Source organism: Terrapene carolina, unplaced genomic scaffold, assembly GCF_002925995.2.
Source record: "Terrapene carolina triunguis isolate 2854851 unplaced genomic scaffold, T_m_triunguis-2.0 Scaffold88, whole genome shotgun sequence".
NCBI lineage: Eukaryota > Metazoa > Chordata > Testudines > Emydidae > Terrapene > Terrapene triunguis.
The window spans coordinates 36,925,017-36,949,480 of record NW_020664439.1 but is presented as its reverse complement, the minus strand read 5'-3'; the positions used below and the strand labels follow the sequence as shown (position 1 = coordinate 36,949,480).

The window sequence follows — 24,464 nt, the reverse complement described above, 5'->3', positions numbered from 1 at the left end:
TTGTTAAATAGCCAGGCCTGATGCGAAGGGGTACACACATTTGAACTGTAAATGTAGTGGAATCTTGGCAAGGCAAGACACTCCACTATTCTAAATGGACAGAATGGGTAGTCTTCAAAAAGATACAGTCTTCTAGTAAGATTGATACCTTTGGCCTATGTTTGGTAAAAAAAGTGCTTCAGAATCTCCCGAGCCCCTCCAGAGAATAGAAATTAACATTACTGTAGTGATACAAAATGTAGAGTACTCAGTTACATAATTAAGATGCATGGGATAGGATGAAGCTTTACGTATTTTTATAGTTTTACTTGCCAGTTTTAAAAGAAGAGTCACTGACATCCCAATAAATTTTTCATATTCTGTGTTCTGAAACTCCAGTAGCATCACAGGAATCTTTAGATTAGACTATTTATGTGAGGGATAAGGAATTGATCTTTTGTGAAGTCTGAGGAAAGCTGCCCAGAGAAGACTGTACACACACAGTTAACAGCTTATGACAACGTTGTTCACTGCAGTGCTACTAGGCAGAGCTGGAGTTAAAGCCTTTACTGCCACCATGTGGCAGACTTGTAAATACCTAGTTCATTTATGAGAAAACAGGCATACTTATCCAACATCACAGACTTTTCAGAAAGGGTGCGGCACCCAGGTACAGATGGAGAAGAGAATCAAGTTTTTGACCCCCTAAAGTGCAAAAAGATTCCATTCTATTTGGTATTCAAATCAAGCTAAAGATGGGGACACATTCAGGGTGGAAATGTGTTGCTTTAAAGTGTGGTGGGGCTGCTGCCTTTAAGTAGACACCAATGTATATTACCACTTTGAGGACTAGATGTAGTTAGGAATGGACAATCTTTCTATGCAGGCAATGTGCGTTTCAGAATGTCATATTCCACATTGGAAATAGTGAGGGATCAAGTGCTTTTCTATTGTACTGTAATGTGACAGAACATCAGTAACAGAGATACCCCATTTCTACTATTATACTTATTAGAATTGAGTGGCGACAAAGACAATTAAAAGAACTGACAGATGGGTGGCTGGCCCACTTAGCAAAACTGTCAGATACTTCTCTCAGGATAAAATATCTTTTACTGTGGGGGAGAGGGGGAGGAGGGAGGAAGAGGGTTAAAATACCCCTGCTCCAGACGTTCATCTATTCAAAGTGAGCCGGTGGATCAGAAATAGTACACACATTCTGAACTAGTGTCCTCATGGAAAGACAAGACTCATTTAAAGTTTGGGGGTTTTTTTTAAGCCTTAAAGAAACAACATCAAATATTTAACAGATTGTATGGTGAAAATAAGTAGCATGCTGAACACAGACATCAAACTCAAACCAGCTGTTCACTCCAGTGTGTGTGTACGTACGCGCAGAGAGAGAGATAATGAGAATGTTAGCTGGAAGGTCCCTGCCCTGTTACCATTTTTGTGCTGTATTTCAAAGTTAGTAATTTTTTTTATTTTTGGCTTCTGGTCTGGAAATACACACTGGAAATGCTTAAAGGGGTGTTGGCAGAAGGCTGACACCTTAGAACATTCCAGTTTGTGATGAAAGATGCTTTAGGGCTCTATGCCTCACTGAGATAAAAGCATTTCATACCTCTGTTCTATCAGGCTGTCTATACAGACCAACGAACTAAGGGATTATACACAGTCAATTTCTACATCTTAATGAAAATGCCTACTGTTAGAAATGCTACAACAGTGCAGAGAGAACCACGCTGCCTGGCTTACACTGGTGAAAGATCCAAAAGATAATTCCGTATAGACATGCCCTATTGTATCTATACTACAGACCTTGGACTGTTATCACAACCATAAAAAATTAGTAGTTTTATTTAAAAAATGCTTAGGTTCTGTAGAACCTAATGGTTAAGGAATAAGAGGGCTGCTGAGGCCTAATCACCAGAGAAGTTTTATTCTGTTAGCTTGTGGATATGCCAAGGCCTCGTTTCTTCCTGTTATCACAAGGAAGCAGTTACTTATGTATCTAAAAGACATTTGCAATGAACTATTTTCACTGATAACCTAGTACTAGAGAACTTACAGCATCTGCTTTACAAATTGTGTTCGCTAGATGCCGACACAGCATCTTCAGCCAATCCTCTTTTGGAGGCTCCTCAGTCGTCATCTGAAAACTGAACAACAAGTTGTTCTGTTCTGTTGGTGGCCGCACAACCAAGGCAAAAGCTTTGTGGCAGTCTACAATTGAAGACAAAAACATTCAGTTCACACTGTTCTAAACAGAGGACAGTCAACCCTCATACAATTCTGAAAAAAAACCAGATTTTAAGCAAGTAATCTTATGACTTACTTTTAAGTAGTCGTCTGGTTCAAGTTAAAGACTATTAGGGTATGTCTACACTGCAATTAGACACCTGTGGTTGGCCTGTGCCAGCTGATTCAGGCTAGCGGTGCTCGGGTTAAGGGGCTATTTAATTGCACTGTAGACATTCGGGCTCTGGCTGCAAGGTGGGAGGGTCCCAAAGCCTGGGCTCTAGCCCAAGCCTGAACATCTACACTGCAATTTAAACAGCCCCTTAGCTTAAGCTCCACTAGCTAGAGTCAGCTAGCACAAGCTAGCTGCGGGTGTCTAATTAAAGTGTAGACATAGCCTTAGAGGCAGCATGGTCTAATGGATAGGGAAATGGCAGTAACAAAGCTTGGATTCTCTTCTCAGTTCTGCAACTTTGGGCAGGTCCAGTTTCTTCACCTGCAAAGCAGAGGGAAGGGATGCCTGCCCTATTTTGTAGAGCACTTTGAGAAGCAACATTGAACCTTCTATTTATTCTATTATGGAGAAAGTTTGACCATTTGAGGAATACCAGTTTGACTAAACAGAATTGTTAGAATTACATCTTAAAGGATATTGACATTAAACCCAGTCTATGCTGGACAAGTGACCCATTGCTGACAACCAACAGGGGCAGCTGAACCAGTGCTGAACACAATTAAGTGGCAAGTGTAGACAGACAGTGCTCAGCACTGCTTCAGAAACGTGGGCTAGAACTTGGTCGGAAGAGTTCAGCTACCCTATTGTCACCAATGGATCATCTTTCTAGTGGGAAGAAGCCCAGAGGCAAAAACTCATTGTCAGTCTACTCTAGTGTCTATCAAATAATTAGGCTACAGTAAAAACAAGTACTCTCCGTTAATACCAGTTTAAAAAATGACTGCAGTTAAATCTAAAATTACAGTTAGACTGTATGAGGCTGCCTGCTTACTAGATAGATGGCCTCTTCCTACTTCTTACTCAGAAGAGTTGTCTTAAACTCTGAAAACATACAAACCCAGTAAGCTCTGCTGAAGAGCTCTAGAGAACACCAGCCAAAAAAAATTTGATCACTTGAAGTGAAACATTATTGTATTTTAATTTCTAACCAGAGAATGTTTACAACAATTACAAGCTTCTGAATACAGATTTATGATGGCATTGCTGCTACAACGTTGAATAATGTGGTATGAACTGTTGCTACTGTGAAACATTAATCTAACCGTGACCAAGTGGTAACACGAGTTAAGTTAAGCCTTTGTCCTCAGGTAGCAGGGATAGCTCCTTCAGTGCCATCACCACATTTTAAATGAAGATTTGTATTTGTGGAAACAGCAATGGGCCAAACAAAAAGAAACACTCAGCAGAACAAGGGCTGTGTTTAAAAGATCTGTAGGCTTATTTTTTTATTGCAGGTTCACAGTGCCATTTGGCTGGCTCTTGTCAATATGGCCTTTAGTGGTTATTTCAAGATCATTGGCTAGCAGGTAAACAATCTAAATAAAAAAACGTGTTGCTTTGGGATTTCAAGCCAGAACATTAGCATTTGTAGCTGTCAGTTGGAGTGTAATCACATAATTAGTTCTCAGAATAGATTATATACACACTTCAGTGTTCTCTCTCCCCCTCCATTCCCCCACTGGGTTTATTAGCTATAACACCATTCCAAGCACAGACCTTCTGTCTCCCTGATGTCTAGCACTTTCTTGATCTGCGAGAGAGGCATGAGAACAATGTGCTTGAGAGATGCTGGGGGCCTGGCCTGGCCATGGGGGCTCTTGAAAGCACTGATAACTTTGTGCCGTTTCCTTGCAATCTGTAAGAAGAGTATGAGGTAACAAGTTTAAATCTTACAATTAAAACCACCATTAAAAATCAAAGCTTAGCGAGAGAGAACAGATGAATTCTTCATCTAGTAACCAGCTCCAACATATGGATTTATACTTCTACTTGAAGAGAAGCTGTATGTCTTTTTTCAGAAGAACTGGGATTCTTTTCTTTAAAAGAGGAGGCATGTTCCTTGAAAGGCTATATTTCCTCTCATCTGGTTCCCCTAGTTTTCCAGCACACTCTTGTATGCACCTAGCCATGGAGCAAATCCTAAAAACAGCAGATCGGTCAACGTTCAAATAGGGATGCAACCTGTTAGTTGTAGCTCAGTCCAAGATTTGGATTTCCACAGCCCTTGGCCTAGCTTTGAAAATCCACTTCTCTGCAATCAGAGGGTGACTTAAAAGCAGTTTTATCTACAAATATGATAAGGTTGGCTTTACCTAAGTGAGACAAGTTACTGAAAAACATGGCAAGCTCAAAGCAATGAGGGCCACAGTATTGGAAGGTGGATGGGCTAGGGGTTCCCAGGAGATCATTTGGCAGCTGTTTGCTTTAGGTTAGTATTTTTCAAATGTCTAACTGCTCTTTTCCATGTAGCCACGCACTATTTGCTGCGGGAAAGAAGGGGAATTTGGAGATAAATTGTTCATAAGTAGTCCAAGGTAGGGAAAGAGTTTCAACATGGTCCATTGCAAGCCATCTTTTGACCTCACATGCCTCTCCAATACCACCTATGCTTAAAGTACTTTTCTCTTTTACCTTCACGCTTAGAGTGTGCAGTGTTTTTCTGACACCTCAGATACCTAATTCACCAGGAGTCAGTTCATGATTCTGTTCTTACACTCACAAAACTAGAACAATCTTCTCTGTACTCTGTCTGCTGCATTTTGATAATTACTTCCTCTTCCATGTGCTTTCTTCAGTGATTAACTATTTTTGCCCCCTGCAGATTGTCACTGGATCCCTTATTCCCTTGGTTTACTTCCAGATCTCTCTCCCTTGAGTCACTCAGATTCCAAGGGAAAGAGTTCACCCAGCAATTTTTTACTCTTTGAGGACTGGAGAGTCTTCTGCAATCCACCAAAACTATATAGGTTTTTATACTATATTTATTATAGCCTGTTCATTGCTCAGCAGCAGGAGATACTTTAGAAATGACATGAAATGTTCTTTCATCAGAAAGACACCCGGAATTCCAGATTCCTACTGGTCTGGTGACTGAAAAACCAAAGCAAAGCCATGGAGCCTGGGACTGTTGCACAGGAAAGCAATCCACTGGTCAAGAAACAAGTGTGGTACTTCATCTTAATTAATTATTTAAAATAAGACACTTGCTGTGGTGTGTACACAATCAAGGCTACAAAATCATGGTCTCCCAGTTTGCTTGCAGTATTTCTATGAAGTTTGGTGCAGTACTAGTCCACTTTAGATTCCTCCTCTCCCCCAATGACAATGTATGTATTAGTAATACCCATTTTTAAAAAGGTAAAAATAGTCCTCGCTAGAGCCAAAAGTTGAACTAGATTTCCTGATGAAATCCTGCAAGATTTTACAACGATGAAAAATTCCCTATTTATTACTATTACCCCAATTCACGTGATCTTACATTGAAGTAAGGAGGAGGTGGGGAACTTTGGAAAGTTGACTTCTAGGCATCCTTAGAACAGGCAATTCTAGAAACTCCTTGGGGGTAGGAAATGTACCACCCACCAAAAATCACAACTCACGTTATCTGTGTATTTTCTGAAATTCCATTGAGACAATATTGTAAAAATGTATATTTTCATGGTCCATCTACAATTCATGAACCTCCAAAGTAACCCTTTCTTGCTCCCCTCCCAAACACATTGTATCCCATCCTGGGACTTAAAGAAGTTGAGATTCCTTTGGGGTCCATTCTGCTTCTGCAGTTTTATTTAGTTCATAACAATCTCATGACAGAGTTTTTTATATATGGGTTTAAGTGCATTATATCACCGAGACCTCTAATAAAGTTATCTAGCACAGACTGCAGAAGTGATTTTCTGTCTACTATTTCACAAAATCAATAGCTGGCAAAACCCGGACTCCAACCCGTAGGAAGTATTCTGTGTACTAGTCTGACAAATATCAAAGTTCCTCAAGCATTTTTTGGGAGACCTATGTTGACATTTGCCTTTATTAGTGCTGAAAGTGAACAGTTTTCCTCTATCAAGAGCTAGTGAAACAAGGCAGCAAGTTTCTTTCCCAAATATAAGACAGGAAAAGGTTAAAGATAACTGTATTTATTGGTACAGGGATTACTTGCAGCAGGTTGCCACAGCTCACAACACAGTGAGGATGAGGCACAAAGGGACTGCAAACCCATCATTTCTCTGCTGAGTTAGGTGGCTGTGCAAAAGGAGCAGAAAAATCTATTTTCTGTGGCAGTCTGTTGGCATACATGACAATGCACAAAGTGATGTTCCATGAGGAATTCTTAGAACAGTCAATGGGTGCCAACATCTGGAAACTCTAGGGTTGTTTATTCAGAATCAGGGAAGAGGTTGAGTATAGGACAGGCATAGCACAGCTAAAGTTCAGAAAGCTGCCAAAGGCAGGGGTACTCATGGTACATGGTGCTACTCAAATTCCATGGCCACATAACCACTTTGAGGCCCCCAATTATTCAGATGTCTTGCAGAGCCATCCCAGTGTTGCTGCACATGGACAAGTGACTCTGGCTCACCAACTTAGCTCAAGCTATATTATAGATGCAACTTTTTAAAAGGAAGTGATGACAATTAAAAGGGGGACTTCCTCCTCTGACCTACCCTCCAGTTCCTCAAATGTCGTTTCCTGCTGTGAAAGGGCAGAGGGAGGATGGTGTAACCTCAGTTTCCCTAAGGGACAGTACTGGAAGTCTATTGAATTGTTGCCAATAGCCAGCCCACAGGTCCCAATAGGGCCATTGCAGGGGTCCATAATGGAGCAGGAGTGGCATACTGGGTTGGTTCCACTATCCTAGATGAGCTGCAAAGTTTTCCCTGAAGAGGAATGTTCGAGAACCCCCAATGGGGGGGGAGGGGAGAAGAGAGAGAGGGAATTGAGGATACTGACTGGGAGTCTTCCTCCATGTTCTCCCATGGGAGAAGGGAAGGGACAAGCAGACAAGGAGGATGGAGGAGAGTACTGTGTCACAGATTTGCCACTCGGAGCCCGAGGTCTCAGCATCGTGAGATACTCAGTACCTGACAGTAACTGGGACTCTGGTTCATCTGACACAGAGAGATCCTTTGAGTATCAGAACTCATGTGGTAATGGAAAGGACCCCCATACCAACACCACAGCCAAGGTCACAGTGGCTGGAGCTGATAGCACCAGTAATGATGAGCATGCCACAGGCTGTGTCAGATGCCAATGCCTGCTCAGTACCAAGGGTACTGCTGGTAAAGGCACCCCCACCTGAGCTACTTGCATGGGTACCCATGGCTGGGTTAAGGCTTGTGATGGCACCACTGGGAGGCTTCAATGCCAATGACGGGGCTGAGCTCAAGGGTACCCTCTGCTTACTCCTCTTACTAGTATGGGCACCCTATTGGAGCCATGCTTCCTCTCCTTGGAGCTCCAGGGTATCAAGGTCCTGCTGGCACCAGAGGAAGAGTCCTTAGCTTCAGCAGCACCCTTGGTGATAAAGGCCTGGACAGGAACCTAGTCTTCTTTGCAGCTGGCTCCTTAGATACAGAGTCTGTGCTCCTCTTTTTGGGAGTATTCCGAGGGTGCTCCAAAGGCTCTCTTTTTCTTAGGAGAAGCATGACCTGGGGTTGATGGGGTGCTGGATCAGTCCAGGGACAAGGGAGTCCTGACCTGGATCAGAGGGTAGTTGCAGGGACTGTTCCATCACCAGCAGTTGGAGTTTTAGCTCCCTGTTTTGCCTAGCCCTGGACTTAAGGGCTACACAAAAACAAAAAAGAGCACTTCTGAGAGATGTGGGACTCCCCCAGGCAATGGACACACTTGGATCATCCATTGTCACTGGTACAGCCTCCTGAGGAGAGGCAGCATTTGAAACTTGGCAAACCAGGCATACCCCACAAGAAAAGGACAAGTCTCCAAGGGAAGAAAGAAGGAATGTTCGTTTAGGTGCGAGAATTGCTTTAACAACCACCCTAAATTAACTATGATAAAGAAAGGCCTTGCATGCGCTAGGCAGACAGTGTAGCGTTCCGTCTCAGGCCAAGGCAGAAGTGAAGGAATTGAGGACGGTTTGACATGCACTCCTATATAGCCTTGATGTTTGCCACAAGATTTCAAAGGGCACGTATGTGGGCTGAATGGACACTGCTACCTAGAAATCTTCAATCAAGGGCTCAAGAGTTGTATGTGTATCTGAAATGGAGCACCCACAAGTGCTCCACTACTCAAAGAACACTGCTTCCCCAAAAGGGGCAGTAGGTGCCAGATACTAGCAGAGATCACTCCTGAGTAGGTGATATCAGTTTGGGGGAAGATGAGAGCCATCATTTAAGTGCCAAGTGGGCAGAAAACACATCACAATTTTTATGATTCCTATGTCTTTTTTTTTTATTATTAATTATTATTATTATTAAATGAGAGCAGTATCTTGGGAACCCATAGCTCAAACAACCTCCAACGTGGACCACTAACCCTACCCCAGACACCGATGATACATGGCAGTTTAAAAACAATTCATGTACACATTTATTTTAGAGCCCTTGGAAAATATTAACTGTTAAACAGCAAGCTAGTCTTTGCCTTAGAGAGGTGTTCCTGCCCCAATACAGTTACAATGCTGCAAGTGGGCATATTTACATATAGTCCCATATGGTAGCATAGACTAGAATGAATTGAAGTGGATCCCGATTACAAGGGCCTACTACCCCACCAAGATTGTTGTAGTTTTAGGAATTTACACTAGGCCCTGCGTCTATGTCGGTTAATGCTCAGTCATTTTCAGTAACTTAAGCCTTCTAAAGGAAAGAAAAGAAAAAACCAAAGTTTTGTCAAAGCCAATTTAACTTGCCCTTCTTTTGGCAGAGCGGTGCTTCTCTGGGCCAAAGTAGCTCAGCTTTGTTTTGTCATTAAGTGAAACAATAAGCTATCTTGTCTGTAGTGGCATGACACTAGTCCAAGGTGTTAAACTGCCTTGTGGTCTTTCTTTGGGCAGACTTGCAGTGAGTTTTAAATTCCTTAATGAAAGTCTCTGAACCAGTCACAGTAGTAGAGTGTTCTTTACAACCTCAATCTCTTCACTTAAGCCTCCAAAGCCCAATTACGCTCCCCAACCACCACGTCTTCATTTTTCCCCCCCAACAGCAATTACTATTTATACTGTTTGTGTGGACACTTTAGACTACACAAAAATGTGTACATAAGCAAATATCTACCTGATAGAGACCCATTATTTACTGATATTAAATACCAATAAGCCCCAGAAGAACCAATGTGCTGCTAAGCCAGTATCTCCAGCACTTCCAGTAGTGCCAGTGGCTGAAACAAGCACCAAAGGCCTGATTCACTACAAGCTGAAAGTAACACACACACTCTCTCATTATATTATATTATATTATATTATAATACGCACGCAACTACTGAAATCCAGGTTATCAATCCAATCCCAAGCATGCTGAGGTTTATCATTATCTACTCCTTAGAGGAAAATGGATGTTGACGTGTTAGGGACAAGTAAAATGCTCAAACTTGCTATATTTTAAAAGCTTTGAGAGATGCAAGCAGCATTCACCCATTCAGGCGAACATTTACTTATGAAAAATTGAGTGATTTATCAGAAGGCATAAGCCAGAAGAAAATTATAACTAAGTTAAACTCATTTCATTTATGTCACTAGTTTAATTTTTGTTCCAGAGAACTATGTCCTGTGGAAGAGCAAGAGATATTGGAAGCACCATCCTTCTACTTTAGTGGACAGTATTATTCCATATGCTGCTTCAACATAATGTCTTTCACTGCCAATATGTAGTCAGTTCATTAGGGATATAAGACATTATCAACTTGTCAGTGCAGTCTCATCAATATTGCCTGTTTCTTGGCATTACTGTAAACAGTCTAAATGTTCAGCTTGCCCTTTCGGTTTAGTATTTCTTCATAGGGTTTCGGTATTTAGGATAACTTGCTTATTTATACTAAAGTTTGAGTTACAAAGCACTCTGCAATGCCTCAGTTCAGTAGGGATTTTTTACAGCCTTACCTCTAGACAGTCGTTAAACAGAAAGAGCGTGACCTGTTCTCCTCTGTCACAGAGGTCATCGCCAAGTGCAACTGTTTCCAATCGCTGAACTAAGCTTCGGTGAGACGACAAGAGATTGGCCTAAATGGTAGAAATGAGCAGCTCATTAGACATTAATTAAGAGCCGGACTACCACTCACTCAACTCAATACTGGAAATTGAGTTTTATAGTGAGTGACCTTTTAACCTTTGATGTTGTTGAATGTACATTCAACAACAGTTATACAGAGGTCATTGGGTTATGTAGAATTTTGACACAAGGGCTAAGTCAGTTGGTTAGTCATTCTACAGGTCGATAGCTTGAGGGAAGTAACTTACTGGACATCCATCAACTTCATACACAACATCAAAGATCAGTCTTTGTGCTTCTGTTTTTCTTTTGTCTTCATTAATGTGTCTGAGGAAAGCATGTTTAATACTGATAAACCAACAAGAAGAACAGATCACCACTAAATTTAAAGGCACAAAAGTGAAGCTGGACATTCAGAGATATTGTTCCCACAGCCACACCAATATATACAGTAATTGACAGTTCAAATTTAAAGAAACACCACACACACACACACAGTCATTTAAGTGAACTGCTTTTCCATGTGTGATGCATTAATATATGTACCTCTAGATCTGGAACAATGCATTTACACATGTTAGCAGAAACCAGCAAACTGCTCAGCAGCTATGAACAGATAAGCAGAAACTGATTTTCAAATGTGTCAACTACTTGCCATTTTTGTTCTGTCCTTAGAATTAAATGCAATGCTCACTTGAAGATTTGGGCACGTGTAAGTGAACTGTTGCTAGTTAGAGTTCATGAATAATTTTTTGTATTGGACAAATATAGCATTAGTCTAATGTTGAATATCTTCTCTCACTAGGGTACATCCTATACCTGCAAGAGTCTTAACTTAAAACTTCAAGATTGAGAATACTTACATTACTACACAGTTACACAACACACACACACACCCCCGAAAGGGACCCTCCACCAGTAGTTTATGTCCTTCCAATAGTGTTCATTTGAGTCAAGATAATGGCTCAGTCAAGGGGGGGGGGGGGTGAGAAGATCTCCTTTACATTGGCTAAGAGTGGCATAAGGGAGCTCTAATAGCGCTAGACCCAACCTGGGCCAAGAGGGAGGAATTCCCCAAACAGGCATAGCAAAAGATAGCTATGAGGCTGTTTTCGGAGGATTCCCTTGAAAGCTCTTGCACAGAGGTGGGAGGAATGTTGAGGAGGTTGGGGGTGCCACATCATTGCTGAGATTTGCAAGATACATCAGTAAGACCCAAGAGAATATTTCATATTAAAAGCATCACTTACGTCATCACTTCCTTTAACGATTCAATGGCTCTCTCTAGCATGCCTTTGTCTGGGTTGTCTTCTGCTGTATGTTTCTTAAGGTCTGCAGAACGAAAATGTTAAACAAGTGTTGCAATAAATCATTTAACTTTTGCTTTATAATTCCCATGATAGGAAGACCTCTTACTTTTCATTGTTAAGTTAATGCAGCCTCATGCCCAACATGATAAAGCAACTTGTTAGCGAGTTTTCTGCTGAAATCAATCAATCTCGCACACTCATGGGTGTTTTCAATCACCTTCATGCTCACCAACACTCATTCAAAAAGTATGAGTCACATGTGCCCAGTGCTATTTCACGTCCGCATGTTCAATTTGCATATACAGTTACCACAATATCTAGCCATTTAACAAGCCATTTGTATGTATTTTTGTGCACCCATGTTTATATGTTTGGAAAAAGTAGTCATCTGCACTCCAATTCCAGCAACAAATATTGGGTTCTCCCCTTAACATACAGTGCTTGTGAAGGAACATAAAACTGAAATCTAGTCTATTAAGAAAGTTGAAAACTTTCAAGAGTACTGCCCTGCCTTGAAGGCCACTGCCAGTTTTTGTGCTTTTACAATGAGTCTCTTGAGTTTCTTTTAACTTATCTTCTTTTTTGGAGGCAGGGGGTTGGTTTTATGGGTTGAAAGATCCATAAAGACAGGACAATCACAAGATAGTCATATATAGAAGAAATTACAAAACTTGCTACACAAGCTTCTATCACAGGCACAAAGTAAAATAAAACAATGTTTGAGAGGTCTTAGGTTCTACTTACAACACTGCTAGCTAGTAGATTTAATACAAGAGGGATGTTTAAACTCGAGTGCCTTTAAGGGCATCCCCCAATACATCACTCAGGAGTACATAATGACTGTTACGACAGGTAGCCGTTCACACACTGAGTCATCAGAACTGAAATGACTACAGAAAGTAGTTCATGCTATGACACTGAAGTGTTCCCAATAATTTTAGCATACAGGTTGTGGCTTTGGGAGCTGAAATATATTCAGATTTAGAACATATACCTCATTTCCACAGAGTAGAGGCTTGCCTATACCTGTATGCTGAAGTCAAGCATATGACCAACTGAATCTACTGAAATACATACCACACAATCTGGCTCTTGGCTTTACCAACTATGATTGGAACATTGAAATAAGATCCTAATTCTTCATCTAAACAGCAACCACCACTTTTCATTTACTGCCCAATAAGCCAGGTGTCTGACCCAAAACACCTTGCCAAAAAAAAAATTACCATTTAGAAGTAAAGCAACACTAGGTAACCGTTGAACTGGTCGAATGAGTAGTTCAGCCAAGCTTTGACGGCCACACTCTGGTTTGGCTTGGTTTATCTACAAAGGAGGAAATCATTGCATTTTACACCAGAGCAACATGCAGGCTTTTTTGCTTGAGAAATCTAACATGGAATTTAAGAAAAAAAAAAAGTTCTTAAGAATAGCAGATTCTCAGTTACATTCCTGAGCTATGAAACTATAATTCAAGTTAGTATGTTAAAGAGTACTTTCAATTCTCTTACCACTTGCATAGTTTATGCCAAAAATAATATTAAAGAGAATCTATAAATACAAGCTGACAGCATGTGTGAAAGTTCCGGACTACTGGGTGCTCATTCAACACCATTTACACAGCTTTTGTTAAAACTAGGTCTAAAGCCTATTTTTAAACAACGATTACCTAGATTTATGTGTAACCAAGTTATCACTCCACTACAGAGTCTAAAAGGAACCCTTCCCCCACTCCCAACCCCTTTGCTTCTATATTAAAGATCCCCTAGTAATACCACCCCTCCTTCAGGGAGTCTGAAAGGTGGGGCACAGTAGTATCCAAGTGCAATCCTATCCACCCCACCCCCCCACCAGGTTGATAGCAAAATTGACAGACTTAACACATACTATCCAATTCAATTCTTATCCATCACTCAATCAGCAACAGAAACCAGTTCTTAGTATTCCACATACAGGCCTGAAACATGACTGTCTAGGAATCAAGGAAATCCCAAGACTTTCAGATACCAGAATCTGACCACCTTCTGAATAACCACTTCCCAAGGAGGACAAGTTATAGAGGGCAGTAGCTGACAAAATCCTGACTGTTGTAACTACTGAACAGGCTCAAAAATATTTTGAGTGAATAATATTCACTCTCTGACCTCCCTTATCGAAGCATTAACATGGTCTACCAGTTGACCCCATGCCTTCCATCTTATTTTTAATAGCCCTGGAGAGCCAACTTGTAGTTAGAAAACCCAACCTCCTACCACACTGGAAGTAGCCAAAACTCCACCAAGGAGAGTTAAATCTCTATTTTAATCCAGAAAAATAGGTTTCCCATCTAATAAGAAGCAAGATACCCTCCATTTGTTTTCAAGAACTTAATCCCACAGTGATAGTAACACTTTCTGGAGGTGCTCATGATTGTTATATTTAAAATGTAACAGCTTGGTTTCAGACAGACTGTTACCCTGGAGACACTAATGTCACATACTGGTTGCAAAATGCCACCTCTCTCTAAAGGTTTGAAGAATTACTGAGGATTATAGTGCCTAAACCTCCTATCCTACCCCATGCCCAAAGTTTACAGTTCTACAGTATTTTTCCTTCCCCTAACTGAAATCTGGAGATTTACTAAGTTAGTGAATTTTTTAAGTGGTATTGAACTTGAATCTCAGTAATATATTCAAAAAAGAGTTGCTGATAATAAAGTTCAGTGCATAAATACCTTTAGAAAAGCATGAAACCGTGGTTTCTGTTTTTCACATTTCATAATAGTTTCTTTGCTCATTTCAAAGAAGTTCACAAAAGGAGGGTATGTTTTCAACAAGTCTTTTGACTGAAAAAAATATTGCAACATGCTTTAAGTGTAGACCTCAGGTAAACAAGCAAGCAATCTTTATGTACATTGTATTACAATAGTAAGAAAAACAAATTTAAGACTGTAATGGCTAGTTATGGCTTTAAGATGTATCCTGCATACTACCAAAGCAATTTAAGTTTGTATTAAGCCAGTTTTATGTGCCACAAAATAGACTGCAGACATCTTTTATGCTTAAAGATATCGTAATCTGCATCGGGGCACACAGCATATGGTTAAAGACTTGGGCCAAAGTTAAGTCAGTTGCCCCACGTTAGGCTCCTAAACAAAGGAGGACCTGTTTTCAGGTGCAATGTTCCCCCAAAATACCACTACATCAATGGATTTTTTGGTGGGTGCTCAGCAACTAAGCAGAAGCCTGATCATTTATTAATCTAATTTTGAACAGCCAGCTTTGAAAGCTTTAGCCATTTTCCACTCTGGACTTCTGAGGGTCTCACAGTTTAGACCACACCTTCCTTGAAGCTTGAAAACAGAACTCCTTTTCCTTCACGGATTTTCTTCCTCATCCTACAGAAGAAATCATAGGGTTGCCTGTAGTTTTATCTTGGGCTAAGATGTGTGAAAGTGACAGTTGAAAAATATGGCCACAGTAGGGCAAATGAAGCCTATGATTGTCAATAGTCAGGGAGAGCACTGGACAGCTGTATTTCTATTATTGTTTCTCTAGAACTACATTCATCCCTACCTTCTTGCATAGTCATTACCGAGGGATAGGAAATCCTGGTCTGACTAAAATAACTAGCCTTCTGAGTTGGTTTAAATTTATTCCTTCTTCAACCACCCTCTCCCCTCCCCCATGCATCTTTTCACTAGGAATGAAGTGGAAGCAATAAAGTACAACCACACAATTACAAAACTGACAGGCTGTTTTCTTGGTGCTCCCAGTTTATTCAAACAGCAGTGGAACACCAGAGGTTACAGGAAAATCTCTTTAAACATTTCAAACCTGGTTTCTAGAGTTTGGATAAATGTCCGTACAAAGCTTTTTGGAGCTCTGCCCAACATTACAATACAAGAAAAAAGTCTTTAGTTCGAAGTGAGTTACTGCATGAGCTTCCTTACTGTGTCATTATTTAAATTGACAACTGAGGATTTATCCTGGATACACTAATGAGAAATATGTACAGAGCAGTTTTCATCCAAAAGATTAGTGGTGTTCCTCAATGCATTTTAGATTACATTAGTAAAAACTAGCTTACAGCCACTGTAAAAATAACTTACATATTTAAGAATGACATCCCCAATACTTTTGCTTTCAGCCCAGTTTATCATAAGGTCTTCAAGGTCTTCCTGGAATATAAACAAACAAGTGTATTAGGAAGACAATAAGCAGCCTGATTTAAAAGAGCCATGTATCTAAGTTGTACAGCTTTGGAAGTTTGCAGTTAGTATTTATACATTTCTTTACTCAGGGCCTGACGTGTGGCAATTGCCATGGAATCCAACACTTGCTATAGAACTGTGCTCCAGATTCTAAGCTTACATACCGTACAAACATACGTATGCCTCGTATTCATCATTGTGAAACAGCTTTCCAAACATTTAAATGTAAGTCAATACAAAATTATCTTCCAGTTTGCAGATAGACAGACGTGAGAGTTCCTGCATTCTCAAATGGGATGTTAACTCCCAATGACGGTAGTTAGGGAAAGGGTGTGTGAGAGAATGAAAACCCTTTGTAAGACAAACTGTATCACTTAGACATCCACTTTCCTCTTCTACCTCCAACCCTGATAGAGGTAACTGAACCTGTGAAGTGCGTGTGACAATCCAGACCAGTGGGGGGCTTTGTAACCCTTGCCCTGCAATACCCTACTGTCCTGGCTCCTAACCTGGACCACTAACGAACAGCTTGCCAGCGAGCAGGTCACTCCCAGATGTGTTTGTGTAACTGAAGCCTATCAGTCATACACTGCGTTGGTTATACTACAGGGTGACCCCAACATATGCCCAGTCCTGGATTTCCCCCCAGAAGTGTACTGCCCAGCCCCCTCATGGACAGTGCAAATACACCTCTACCCTGATATAACGCGACCCGATATAACACAAATTCAGATATAACATGGTAAAGCAGTGCTCCAGGGGGGCAGGGTTGCGCACTCCAGTGGATCAAAGCAAGTTCGATATAACACGGTTTCACCTATAGCGTGGTAAGATTTTTTGGCTCCCGAGGACAGCGTTATATCGAGGTAGAGGTGTATACAAGTCCATTACAGGAATAACGTACAACTACTTGCCAGTTTAAATGGAGTTACCCAGATACTTTGGCTTAAAACACACTGGATTAGATAAAACCAATAAGATAAGTTTATGAACTACAAAGAGATGGATTTTAAGTGATTATAAGCAATGAGGCATAAGAATGAGAAAAGTTTACAAGAAAAATAAAGATAAAATGCTTTCTAATGCCCAACTTAAACTATATTAGATTCAAGCAAAGTTTCTCACCACATGCTTCCAGCAGGATTACTGACCAACCTCTAGGTCATGGCCCCTCCCCCAGAGTCCAACAGCTGCTCCTTATGTCTTCTCACGTGCAAAGAGTGAAAGGGGCAGGAGAGAGAGAGAGAAGTCTCTTGGGGTGTTTGCCCTCCTTTTTATAGTTTCAGTCCCCCTTTGAAAAGCATTTCCAGCTGAGAACCAGGAGACACAACCTGTGTGGAAGGATGTTCCCTGCTGGGTTCTCACCCGTCTGAGCTTCCTTTGTTTTCCTCCCTGTGACGTCGTCTAATTATATTTTAATTATGCAAGCCATTGTTGCTACCGCTGCTATATAATTACAGCAAAACATATACAAAATATAACTCATGGCCAGAAAGGGTTAAGCACCTTGCAGGTTGAATGACCCAGAGCCCACCTTTAAAGTCATGTTAGAAAGGGGTCTGAATGGTAATTAGGGCCATTCATAGTAGATGGGCTAGAACTTTGAAATGCAAACCTATATTGTTAGAAGTGATACTAATTGTGTGTACTCATAAAAGTTAGCCATGTAAACAGCCAGTTCCTGTCTGTCACTATAAACTATTAATACAGAGATGAAAAGAGAATATTACATTTAGATGAATCTTGGATGAAGTAATGTCATTGTCTATATGTCTCTGAAGTTTGTGATAGACTACCTAATGAATAAACTGCCCTATGTTAATTTGTGTAATTGATTACTGGTGGTGTTTAGAAAGCAGAAGGTTACATCAAAAGCCTATTGTTTACCCAGGACTGTGTGGACAGGTGGCTGTTAGAAAACTGTATAAAACTGTTGGGTCTTGAGTCTGTCATCTCAGATCTGCTTTAGGTTTCATGCAGGGGAAGTCTAAGCCACAAGGTCTGAGACTCCAGTTCTGACCGGATTGTCCTGAAATACAAACATTGGACTATAACCTAAGGACACTTTGCATCTACAAAGCTCACCATGTCAGCTATGTATCTGAACCTCAAAAAGGTTGGCCCGCACTCACACTCCCCTTCCCCATTTCTGCTTAGTGACACTATTGCTTAAATACATATTAAGAGAAGCATACAAACCTGTATTGGACAAAGGAGTGTATGACCAGTTTGGTGCCACATGCGTCTGAACATCTACTTTTAACATTATACAGGTGGACGTTTATAACTTTACTTATAATGCTGCCACATTAGTGATAAGCAAGTTATGAGTTTTCAAATGATACCTCACAACGCATACCTTGTACAAAGATCACTACTATGGTGTGTAGGGTGTGAATACAGGGGTGCATTCTGTCACAGTATGTCTAACACATTGCAATTCTTCCTCAGACAGTGGATGACAAATGGAGAAACTACTGGACCTGACATATGTAAAATAGAGAAGTGAGAAACAACTTTAATGGGAGAGTCCAAAGGTGCTTCACTTCTGCCACAAAACATCTATGGACAAATCAGTCCAACATAATCCTCCCTGATGGGAGATCTGAGGATAAAAAACTAGCAGTAGGTTTATTTGTAACTCCTTAGGGGAAAGAGAAGGATTCTTGCCTCTTGCTGACCCAATGGCTGACTTGGCCCTGACTGCTGGCTTTGCAATGATCTTCATATCACTGATCTTCAGAGATCTTGGGTGGGGATTTTACCCTGAACTAGAATCTTAGGCCGATTTAGGATTCTCTGATCCAAAGCCAAAGGGTTTCCTGCATGCAATTTGGCCCTACTAACAGGAACCTTATCTCTCAGTCTCTTGAACACAAAAGCATCTGAGATTTTTTCCTCATGCTTTGGCTCTTATTTCAGAAGCCAGGACTGACCAAGTCAGATCCAATGATTTGGGAACCAACTAAACAGAAGTCCTATGGCAGAGATTGGAGTCTTCTGCATAGTGTTCTTTCTAGTCCCTGAAGTGTCCGGGCCATCAATGCCCTGTTCACCTTGGATATGGATCCCTCAGATGTGTTAGATCTGGGCAGTTTTGCACCCAGTATTTCTTGAAACAAATATGGCTTTCAGCCTGTTTTCACACTCCTCGTATGCCCTTGGGGTAAGAGCGCTGCGGATTCAGAGAGTCCACTTTCCTTTAAGGGTGCTCTGAGGCACACCAAGCATGTTATGTGGACGTCCCACAAAGGAAAGGACTATTGGATGAGAGATGCACCTTTTGAAGCCAGGTCTCAACTTCTGGATCCACCATTGAAGAAAAAGTTACTTACTGTAACTGTGGTTCTTCGAGAGGTGATGCAGATGTGTATTCCACTTACGCATGCGTGTGCCCAGCACACTGGGGCTGGAGAATTTTGCTTAGTAGTACCCATAGAGGGAGAGTAGCCGCCCCTCCCTGGACTGCATGAGGCAGCGCCGCCCCAACTTTCCCTCAGTTCTTTCGCACCTATGCCTGGAGAGGAGACTCTGTTGCAGAGGGGACAAAGAATGGGTAATGGAATACACATCTGCATCACATCTTGAAGAACCCAGTTACAGTAAGTAACAGTTTCTTCTTCGACTCAGTGCAGCCATGTATTCCACTTAGCAGATTCACAAGCAGTACCCCCTAGGAGGCAGGGTTTGGAGTCCACCTAAACAAAGACTGCAGGACGCTCCATCAGCATTCACATCCACATCCACCCTGGAAGATGCGATTATGGCATAATGGCTTGTGAACATATGAAGAGACGACTGCATAGCAGCCCTGGAAATGTCCATATGGAAACATTAATGAGAAATTCTACAAGAGCGCAAGCAACGTCGATAGTAAGAGCTCATACCCCGCTGAGGGGGTGCAGCTGAAGTTACTTCATATACAGTCTTAATGCAGGATATTATCCCCTTGGAGATCATCTGGTAAGACTGCTTGACCCTTCATGTGATCGGCATACGAAATAAATGAGGCAAAGTACAAAACAGTTTGCTCCTGTCCAGGTAGAAGGCTAAGCATTGCCGGATGTCTAATGTATGAAGACTGCGCCTCTGGAAAGGAATGCAGCTTTGGACACAGGTAAATATACCACCTGGTTCAAGTGGAACTGAGAAGCCACTTTAAACAAGAATTTTGGGAGTGGTCATAAAGTCACTTTATCCTTGGAGAATTTTATACAAGGAGGTTGTGCTATCAGAGCCTGCAACTCATTCTCCTTGCAGATGTAAAACTACCAAAAACGTAGTTTTCGGACACAGGATCAGAAATGGACAGGATGTCAGCGGCTCAAAGGGAGGTCCCATTAAGGCTGGACTACATTAAGGTTCCACATTGGGAAAGGCTCTTGAACTGAAGGATGCAGACAAAAAGGAGCCCTTTCACAAATCTTGCTACCATAGCTTTGGATATGACTGATAGGGGGGATGAAATGCTGATATCTTGGCCAAATGTACTTTCAATGAGGTCATCACCAGTCCCAATTACCGAAGGTGCAGCAGGTACTCCAAAATGTCCTGGCTAGAAGCTAGTATTGGTTGGACTCTGTGGGTAATGACTACACCGAAGACCTTTTTACACTGCTGAATAAGCCACCTTCATGGAGGGCTTTCTACAGTTGAGGACGACTTGTTGGACAATCACCCGAACACCACTATTCCTCTTCATTCAGCCCTGCAGCAGCCATGCCCCGAGATGTGGGGAGCTGAGCTCAGGCTGCAAAGTATGGCCTTGGTTTTGTGTAGATTGACCTAACCCTGAGCCAGACTGCTTTCTCCTATTGGACCCTTGACCCATTCTGGGATAGTCCCACTGCCTCAAAGGAGGGAAAGGCTGAACAAAAGCATGCAACGGATAGTAATGCTGCTGAGAGAAATGTGTTATTAAACCACACCAGCTCCAACTCCAGCCACAGGTACAAGAAGGAACTGAGGGAGGGTCAGGGTGGCGCTGCCTCAAATAGATAGGGGAGGGGCTACAGCCATGAGGTGCAAGCGCCGTCTCTCTACAGGTACTGCTCTGCAAAATTCTCTAGCAGCAGTGCACATGCGCTTAAGTGGAATACATGTCTCATCAACTCAAAGAAGAATCTAGATTTTACTATTGAATAAAAACTGTTCCTTAACTAATTAAACTTAAATTACCACAACTAACACTACAACTACACTAACAGTAAAGCTAAAGCTACAGCTACAGCTAGATAAACCACTAAGTTCTTCTCAAGAGAAAGATCCAGGTTCAATGGATCCTGATGGTTCACCTACATTTGCTGCTGCAGTTGGAGGGAACCGAGGTGGAAGAGGATGCCATATCGCCTTTCATAGTCTCATGCTCAGAATGGTCAGGAACACAGAGGGGAAGCATAGGACAAACACATGAGCAGTCTATCAGGCACTGTTGAGAAGGTTCCACCATTTGAACTGCACCCACACCAGTGCATCCCACAAGTAGGAATATGCAGAGGACACAAACAATTAATCTCAAAATAGCAAGGCCATAATAGTGATTCTATTTACTTTCATAGTTATTCTATTAGCTTTTTGTTTTAAAACTCAATTTTAAAAAAAAAAAGTTTATCAACTGCACCAGAGCACCACAGAAACCTTGCCCAGGTTGCTGGGCAAGTTCAGTTCCAGCAGGTCACACACTACCCAGGTTTATACTCATTGGCTGATGTCAGAGCTAGGAGTGTGTTAGCACTCAGGTGCATCCTGAGCAGTGAAAAGGACCATACACACACTTCAAGCAGTGCTGTTTCTACAGTGCTCCATGTGGCAGCTAGATTTGTTTGATCCTAGGCCTTTGCACTTCCAGCCTATGCCATGGGCAAGTCACTTGAGTGTCTTGTTCCTGTGCTGCTCTTCCTTTTCACCATGACTAAGAAAACAGAGGGAAGAGGCAAGTGTCCTTCACCTCCTCCACCTTAAGTTGAGTACCATCTACTTGCAGGTGTATGTTGTGGGCTACCCAGTTAATGCATTGATAACTATGCCCCAAATACGGTATCATTTCTAAGATTATTAAAGATTAATTTGAGAAGGAAGCAAGCAGTCTGAAATCCTCTATTCCAGACTATTCAAACATGAATCAGGACCGAAAGTCCAAAGCAACCAAAAAAAATAGCATCTTGCAATTGCATACTAAGTTTTTTCTAGAACTATAAGAGCAAAACTTTCTTCATTTGATTGAAATTTGTATCTCGTTTCATCAGGAGATTCAATGTTATGGCTCCTTGATATGCCATATTGCAGCAAATAGTTTATAGTCTAATTTAGACAGTAACCTGCATATCAAGTGTCCAAACTAAGAGTAGAGACTGAGTGATGCAGACTATATTTCACCCCAAACCTCAGCTCATGCCTCAGTTCCAGGCTAACGTCTTTAGAGATAGAAGTTTACACCAAGACTTTCAAAACAACTGATTGTGTGGGGCCAACTCAAGGTACCTTTTAAAGGGGATTGATTTTCACAAAGTGATGAATGCTCACCACCCTGAACAGTCAGGTCCCTTTAAGGAATCTACTGTTGGACACCAAAAACCTGAGGAACCTTTTTAAAAATGAAAAGAGACATACACACACAAGTTATTTTTCAGTGTCTTGGCTCTTCACTCCAATGGGAATTGCTGGGTGCTCAACACTTTGGAAAGTTAGCCTGTTACACTATTTTTGAGAATGTGGGCCCAGGTCAGTCACAGTCTAAAAAACAAAAAACAAAACAAAAAAATCCACAGCTGCAGAGCTCCCTCTGTGGAAGAAGCTATTGAGATGGAAATGGAACAAGCCAGCCTGTGGAGTGGAGTGATCTGAATGAAGAGTTTCTACAATATCTACTGTAGAATGGTCTGAAGTCTTCTACATTCAATCTACAAGTCCCACCTCCTTATATGTACAGGGCCTTTGATCCTTCAGGATCCTAAGATATTTTAGACTTGCACATCATTCACAGTCCTGAAATAGAGCTAACTCAAGACAAAACGTGGCAGCCAGTCATTCTGAACCAGACAGCATTATACAACACAAGCAAGTTAAGAATACCCCCTCCAATTGAGGGCAACAGATGTCTATTGTTAAGGTGCACACAATAGATAGTAACTCAAGTTGGAAAATAAGTGATGGCCTGGAGGAAGAAATAAGGGATAAGCATGACAAAACTAGCCTTTATTTTAGTGTGCACATCAAGGATGTCTGGAATGCTGCCAAATATGGTCTTAATTTCCTCCTGTGCAAGGATAGGTCCTCCAAGCTGCCCTTCTTTTTCCAATGGAACTTGAAATAACTGAAAGAGTAAACAAAGACATTTAATGGATTCAGCTTTCATCTTTGAGATAATGTATACACACATTAACCACTCTATTAAACTTGAAATATTGGTGTGAAGGAAAGATTTGCAATGTTTTATTTCCTGGTCATGTTTTCTATAACCACAAACTTGACAAGAGGAACTCCTTATCCCCACACTTCACTGGAGTGTGTTGTATTATGCCACATGTTAAGTACTGGGTATGAAGGTACAAGCATTAAATTCATCCATTACCAAGGCCATTCAATTCTGTAACCACCACATTAGAAAAGTAGGGCAAAGGCTTGTGCTACAGTAACATGTCTAATTGAATAATCATATTTGAGCTCATTCTTAAGTGTATGATCAGCCACTGCAAGGAAATTAATTCTATGGCATTCAATATTTTAGTCAAGTCTGGCTTTGTGTAGGTTTTCTTTTAAAAGTCATGCTTTTCTTTTTTCTGGAGTCTTATACTTCTCTCTCCAGCGCTTCACTAGAATAGGTTTTTTAATTAAAGTCAATAAAAGGGGAGTTTTTAATAAATACTAAGTGTTTTGAGATCCTCTAAAGAGGAGGCTGTATCAAACTGCAAATCAGTGGTGGGACTGAAAATTAAACAGTGACTCATCTAGATACAGTAACAAATCTACTAACTTACCTGAATAATTGTTGTCAGAATATCTACATAGTTACTTTCTGTCTGATATAGTTCCTTTGCAACCTGCCATCTTGCAGACTGCTTTGCAGGCAGAGGAGTTGAATTTTTGGAAGGCTTTGAACATGATTTTGGCGTTTCTGATGAAAGGGAAAGAGACAGACTATTTAGAATTGTGTTAAAATCTTCTGGACGGATTCTCAAGATTATTAGAAAGAGATACCAGCTGCTTTTGTTAAAGGTACCCCCTTTAATATCAAAAAGGGGTAGAAAGGTTATATTATCTTTTTTGATGCAAGGAGAACATTTGTTCCATTAGCAGGAGATGGCTTTTGGCTTTGTCTCCACTAGCACATTTGTTGGTAAAACTTTTGTCAGTCAGGAGTGTGGGAGGAAAAACCCCACCCTTGACTGACATAAGAGTCACCAACAAAAAAGTGCAGGTGTGGACAGCGCTATGTCAGCGGGAGACGCTCTCCTACCAATATAGCCTCTGCCGCTAGCTAGGGGTGGTTTAATTATGCCGGCAGGAGACCTTACAGTGGCGCAGCTGCAGCAGTATAGCTGTGCCGTTGTAAGGTGTGTACT

General features: G+C 41.3%; 1 protein-coding gene across 6 annotated transcripts in view; it reads right to left on the bottom strand.

The window, feature by feature from the left end:
* ECT2 (epithelial cell transforming 2) overlaps positions 1-24,464 on the bottom strand; it is a 49,633-nt gene that overhangs the window by 6,965 nt on the left and 18,204 nt on the right. For all 6 annotated transcript variants that reach the window (XM_024221331.2, XM_024221338.2, XM_024221310.2 and 3 more), the window contains 10 exons: positions 23,880-24,016; positions 23,096-23,215; positions 15,802-15,870; positions 14,425-14,535; positions 12,941-13,037; positions 11,655-11,736; positions 10,653-10,731; positions 10,296-10,415; positions 3,953-4,091; positions 2,051-2,205 (listed from right to left, as the gene is read on the bottom strand). In XM_024221331.2, the coding sequence (XP_024077099.1) occupies positions 2,051-2,205; positions 3,953-4,091; positions 10,296-10,415; positions 10,653-10,731; positions 11,655-11,736; positions 12,941-13,037; positions 14,425-14,535; positions 15,802-15,870; positions 23,096-23,215; positions 23,880-24,016 (1,109 nt within the window). The remainder of the gene's footprint in view (positions 1-2,050; positions 2,206-3,952; positions 4,092-10,295; positions 10,416-10,652; positions 10,732-11,654; positions 11,737-12,940; positions 13,038-14,424; positions 14,536-15,801; positions 15,871-23,095; positions 23,216-23,879; positions 24,017-24,464) is intronic.